We start from the raw sequence: 6,494 nt of genomic DNA, 5'->3' as shown, positions 1-6,494 counted from the left end.
TCCTATGTAGTCCAGGCAGAGAGGGAGGGCAGGGCCTGAAGGACAGCACAAGCCAAGGTATGGGGGCCAGAATGAGAATGATGTGTTTAAGGGATGAGTCACACTCTTGGCTTTTGATATAGCACAGCTGCCACATCTTAGTAGGTATATAACAGGTTATTATTATTCTCCCCTTTTGTAAAAGGCTTAAAAACTAAAGCAAGAGATGTACATTCTCGATTCAGAAAATATGCCTGTTATGTCAGGGCTCAGTAACTGAGCAGGTGAGAATCCCTGAGCCCAAGGTGAACCTGAATCCTAACAACATTCTCACCCGCTTTTGCTGGATTCTGTTCTTTGAAGAATCTAAAAATAACCTGGTCAAAACTTGCCTCAATTACTAAGCACAGCGTCAGCAATGATTTTGACTTTGTCATAATTGATCACAAACTTTTCCACTGTCTTAAACAGTTTCAGGCTGTCCGGAGCCAGGAAATGTCTTTCTGAAGAAACCAACCCTGGCAACAGTACTACAACAAATGTCTTAGTGGTGTCGCTTTGGCAGTGTTGTGGTATGTCTGTTAGGAAGAATTTCCTGAGGATTAGGGTGCCATTTCTGATGAGATCCACCTGTCTGTCTAAATTTCCTGGTATGTATTCATAGTGACAGGTTGGGGCCAGGTTCCCAGGCCAGCCTGAGACAGTCCTACCTCCAACACAGAAACAGGAAGACTTTTTACTTTTCTAGTATTTTCTATTAAAGATGTGTCAGCTTTTCTAGTATTTCCTGTTAAGGAAGAATGGCTGCTAACTAACTCAAAACTTATAGAAATCACTCCTTTATTTATTTTATCATTAAAAAAAAATTTTAACCAACTTACCTTTCCTAAATGATTACTATATCTTTCCAGAGTATTTAGAAAGGCAATTATTTAATGATTTCAGCAAAACAAAAAGCAAAACAAACGTTATCAGAGTACCAAAGGAACAACCACTTGAGACATTGTGTTCTCTTAGTCATAGGCACATACTAGGAAAAATTCAACTAAGCCTCACTTGGAAGTTTTAAAATAGCCTTTTTCCTAGCTCAGAATCACATTTCAAAGGGTTCCTAGGTGCAAAGCTATGCCAAGTATAACCTAGCCACAAAAGGGTGCCAAGGATAATACACGGTTTCCCACTTTGTTTTAAACAACAAAACACAGCATGGAGCAGCGAACGTGCACAGAACCAATAGTGAGCAAACCCGGGCTGTTGGGAGCTGGTGACCTTGAACAAGTCATCAAACTGCTCTGGGCAACTTCGTTTAGAGAACGAGGAGGAAATATCCATTGCTCCTCAGCACATAACAGTCACATGAAAAAATATATGCAAATGCACTTTGTAAACTCCAGGGTGTTCCTATAACACTTAAAGGAATCATAGAAGTGGCTATTTGGGGACCATGAGATATGTGCAAAGCTTTGTTAAAAAAAAAAAAAAAAAGAAGAAGCAACTTTAATATCTGCCATTTTATGTGATTTAAATTCAGCAACTAGGTCTGTCCGCGGGTGCCATCATGGCGGACGCGGCCAGTCAGGTGCTCCTGGACTCAGGTCTCACCATCCTGTTCGTGTATGTGGAAGTGCTCATCCAGGTGGGATTTGATCCTCTTCCTCCAACAATAGGACGAAATATTTTTGGGCGGCAAGTATGTCAGCTTCCTGGTCTCTTTTGTTATGCTCAGCACATTGTAAGCATTGATGGGAGGCAAGGGTTGTTCACTGGCTTAACTCCAAGACGGTGCTCAGGAGTCCTTGGAACTGTGGTCCATGGTAAAGTTTTACAGCATTACCAGGAGTGTGACAAACCTGAGGATTCAGGATCTGGAAATATACAAAAAGAAGGCTCATCTTTCTTTGACCGAGTTATCAATGAGACAACTCGAGAGATGATTGCTCGTTCTGCTGCTATTGTCATCACACATCCCTTCCAGGTGATCACTCTGAGATCTGTGATACAATTCATTGGCAGAGAAGCCAAATACTGTGGACTTTGTGACTCCATAGCAACCATCTATCGGGAAGAGGGCATCCTAGGATTTTTTGCGGGTCTAATTCCTCGCCTCCTAGGTGACATCATTTCCTTGTGGCTCTGTAACTCACTGGCCTACCTCGTCAATACCTATGCACTGGACAGTGGGGTTTCTACCATGAATGAGATGAAAAGTTATTCCCAAGCCGTCACAGGATTTTTTGCCAGTATGTTGACCTATCCCTTTGTGCTTGTATCTAATCTTATGGCTGTCAACAACTGTGGGCTTGCCGGTGGATCCCCTCCTTACTCCCCAATATATATTTCTTGGATAGATTGCTGGTGCATGCTACAAAATGAGGGAAATATGAGCCCAGGAAATAGCTTGTTTTTCTGGAAGGTTCCCTTTGGGAAGACTTATTGTTGTGACCTGAGGATGTTAATTGGAAGATATGGGGCAGGGGCAGTGACATTTCTGTAGTCCCAAATGCACAGAATTATGGGAGAGAATGTTGATTTCTATACAGTGTAGTGTGCTTTTTTAATAATCATTTAATCTTGGGGAAATGGAAAAAAAATTAAAAAAAATAAATTCAGCAACTAGAGATCATTAATGCCCTTAGAAAATATTGTTACACTGTTACTGTCTTCCAAATGAGACATTTGTCTTTGTACTTGTCTTTTGAAATTCTCTTCATGGAACAAAAGTAGTTAAAAGACAAATTACCTGGAAGGTAATGGGGCGAGATTTTTCTAAGTGTCTTCGTCCTGAGACAAAGGGTTTTCTCTGCTCTACCTCAAGTTCACCAGTTGAGCACAGTGATCTATTTGATGATGTAATACATTTTTTCACATGAAGTGTGGAAATAGAGATTGTTGCATCACGTAAGCTGGGGGAAGGTGTAGGGGAACAAGGAGAAAAAAAGACTGAGAGCAGCTGGCTGAATGAACAGCATAGAGGAATTGCAGTTGGATCAGCAAGGGCCCTCCCAGGCAAATGGAGCACTTGGCAAGTCTCCATCAGCCCAGGAAGGTGTCTGCTTGGGTCTAGACGGAAGTACTGAGGAGACTGCCCCCCCCACCACTCTGCTCTCTTTTGAAAGCCCATTGATAAGAATGTCACAGGGCTCTTTTATAAGAAGGCCATATCTGTTATTCAGGAAATGAGGGAGGCCTTCAAGGTAGAGTCGATACCCCAGTCTCCCAATGACCTGCTTTTTTGCCTGAAGTGTGATGTGCCCCAAATACCCAATAGCGCGCTGTCCCCACCTGGAGCTCACTTCTAACTCATTTCCATTTGAGGCAAAATCATTACAACAGTTGATTCTAATATGATGACAATTTTGATCCCAACTTTGCCAAATGAAATATTATTGCTCAGCTAATTTTCAACATTACTTAAGAGTTGCTTTCACCCATTTGCAGGAAACCCAATTAACCCTAATCCTGACCATCCCCACCACAACTCCCAGTGCCTTGTCACACAGTTGTGGGGTCCCATTTGCCATACTCCCAGCAAGCACAATGTTCAGTCATCTCTGAAACTCCCTTTTGACCCTGCATTGTGAGGGAACTGCTGTGTCACAATGTAGAAGGCAGTGTGTTACCCAAGTACCACTCTCTCTTGTCCATCACCACTCTCATCTCTAACTGCTGGATCTCATTTCCACCGGAAGTCTCAGGTTCTGATTCTGAGACAGCAGTAGCACCTCTGGGACTGTTTTTTTTCTATGAAAAAAGTAGAGAAGGAAGTTTTTATTTGAGAAAGATTTTGCCTAACAATTGGACTATGTGTGAGGTTGTGACATATTCCTGTGTCTTGCCTGTGTCGATCGTTTCCTATACATCATGAACAAATCTGGGATAAAGCTTGATGGGAAGGAGGAAGTTAATTGATGATGTTTATTGAAAGCTTCAAAGCTAGAGCTGGGCATGGGTGCAGGTGTGTGATCCCAGCACTTGGGAGGTTGAGGCAGAAGGATGAGGCCAGCCTGGGCTACATAGCAAGATCTTGTCTTAGAAGACCAAGGACTTGAGACATAGCTCAGTGGTAGAGTGCTTGCCTTGCATGTGTAAGGCCTGGGCTTCTATCTCCAGCACCACAAAAAAGGAAAAAGGCTTCAAAGCGGATGTTGCTTAAGGACCTAAGTACCACCAAGTACCTCTTCTGAACCACATTGTTTTTTTTGGTGGGACTGGGGTTTGAACTTAGAGTTTTGTGCTCTACTACTTAAGCCACATCTTCAGTCCATTTTGTTCTGATTATTTTGGAGATGGGATCTTGCAATCTATTTGCTTGGGCTGGTCTATACTGCAGTCCTCCCAATTTCAGTCTTCCAACTAGCTGATTACAGGTATGAACCACCAGTGCCCGGCCTGAACTACTTTCTTAAATCCCTCTGCCTCCTCATTCAGCTAACCAACACCACCACGTGCAAAAAGCCACAGAGAATAAAACTTTCATGGTCAAATAAAGCAAATATATTATTTCACCAATGTATTTGACAGACATTTGTCAACTACTGTGAAAGAAAACTGAAATATAGGTGTCTTGGTCCCCTAGGAACTTACAAATCTAATTGGAAGCAAAAATGCCCCTTGCAGAAAATTGGAGAAATAGGAAGAAATATGAAAAGTAAAGTAGCCAACTGTTCATAGGGCTCCTCGATAATATTTTTCTTCATATTTAAGTGTTTTTCAAAATAAAACTGATATCCTAGTGCTTGGAAAGCTAAGGCAGGAGGATCACAAGTTCAAGGTCAGCCAGCACTAGTGATATCCTGTCTCAAAAAAAAAAGAAAAAGACAAAACAGAAACAGCAACAAAAACTCTGGTATTCTATGTAGACAGTTTTATATTCTCCTTTTTCCACTTAATTTCACCATAAAAATTGGAAAAAGAGGAATGTTGAATCCCTTCCAACTTTTCAATGTACATGAAAAACAAAACATTAATGTCATACAGATAAGTGCTCTTACAAATTAAGAAAAAAAAATGGAGCACCTTGAGAAAGATGGGCAAAGAACATCGTGAATAGAGACATCACCAAAAGAAATACAAATGACCAATGAGCATTTTTGAAATCCACTAAAAAATTCAAGAAAGGGTTAGTAATGAATGAGATCTCATTTTCACCATAAAATGGACAAATGTTTTATATTTTGGAGAAGTGGGCATTTCTAATGCTACTGGAGGAATATAAACTGGTACCACTCTCAAGATGGACATTAATAACATGAGTCAAAAGCCACAAAAGGTTCACAGCCTTCTCTATACTGAGATTTTTATACTTCAGAAATAAGCATTATATTTTATAATAGGTAAAAACTGGAAGCAATCTAACTGCAAAACAAACTAAATGTCTAATGATATAGCTTGATTAAATTATTGTATATTCATTAGTAAAACGTGCAGAAATTAAACTTTTTTTGTATGTGGAGGACTGGGCTGTAAACTCAGAGCTTCACACTTGCAAAGCAGGCTCTCTGCCACTTAAGCTACACCTCCAGTCCATTTTACTCTGGTTATTTTTTTCATTTGAAGTTTTAGCAAGGATTTATTTTAGTATAACAGGATAAAGTATAGACAAGGGAGGGCAGGAGAAAAAGAGAGAAAAACATTTCCTATTCCCCAAACAGGAAATAGCAGCTAAGACTCCTGCTCTGGTTATTTTTAAGATGGGGTCTCATGAACTCTTTGCCTGGACCAGCGCTGAACCATGATTCTTCCAGTCTTCATCTCTCAAGTAGCTAGGATTACAGGCGTGAGCCATCAGCACCCAGCAAACATCATGTTTTCAAAAACAAATTTCACACTATATATATGGATAATTATCAATGGCTATTTCTGTGCTTTTCTAGAATATCTAAAATTTATATTGTGTTATATATTTTATATGTGGATATATATTTCATATATGTATATCTGGATATAAAATATCCAAGTTTTATATTGTGCTATATTACCTATCACTTTATGATTAGGAATAAAAGCAACTAATTCTATTTTTTAAAAACAGAGGAATATCAAATACCCTATTAAGGCCTGATTTAAACCTTTTTTTTTTTCTTTTTAGCAGTACTGGGGTTTGAACTCAGGGCCTCATGCTTGCTAGGCAGACACTCTACGACTTGAGCCCCGATTTAAACTTTTGTTATTAGTTTTTTATTTTATTTATTCATTTTGTGGTGCTGGGGATCGAACCCAGGGCCTCACACATGCTAAGCAAGTTCTCTACCATGGAGCTACATCCTCAGTCCCAAGTGATGTCTTGACATGCCAATCTTACTCAACCTGACCAGACACAGGACTATCATGTTTCAAGTATCAAGGATGAAAATAACAAACTGCCATTCATTGAGTGCTTGCTCTGTGCCTAATACAGATGAAGAAACTAAGATTGAAAGATAGAGAAAGTGAACACCTGTCCTGCAGGTGGTGCTGACATTTGAACCCCGGCAGGCTGGCTCCAAAGCCTGCACTCTTCACATCTTCTTTACCAA

The 6,494-nt window shown here is 40.2% G+C and overlaps 1 protein-coding gene across 1 annotated transcript; it reads left to right on the top strand.

Annotated features, from left to right (window-relative positions):
- The first annotated feature begins 1,522 nt into the window (after positions 1 to 1,522).
- LOC109687246 (mitochondrial carrier homolog 2-like) lies at positions 1,523 to 2,549 on the top strand. The gene has a single exon (XM_074048950.1). It carries the CDS (start codon positions 1,538 to 1,540, stop codon positions 2,471 to 2,473), a length of 936 nt encoding a protein of 311 aa, XP_073905051.1. The 5' UTR covers positions 1,523 to 1,537; the 3' UTR covers positions 2,474 to 2,549.
- Positions 2,550 to 6,494: the final 3,945 nt, after the last annotated feature.

The sequence above is a fragment of the Castor canadensis genome, chromosome 11 (genome assembly GCF_047511655.1).
Source record: "Castor canadensis chromosome 11, mCasCan1.hap1v2, whole genome shotgun sequence".
Lineage (NCBI taxonomy): Eukaryota > Metazoa > Chordata > Mammalia > Rodentia > Castoridae > Castor > Castor canadensis.
Note: the sequence above shows the minus strand (reverse complement) of the source record. Positions and strands in the feature narration are given on the sequence as shown.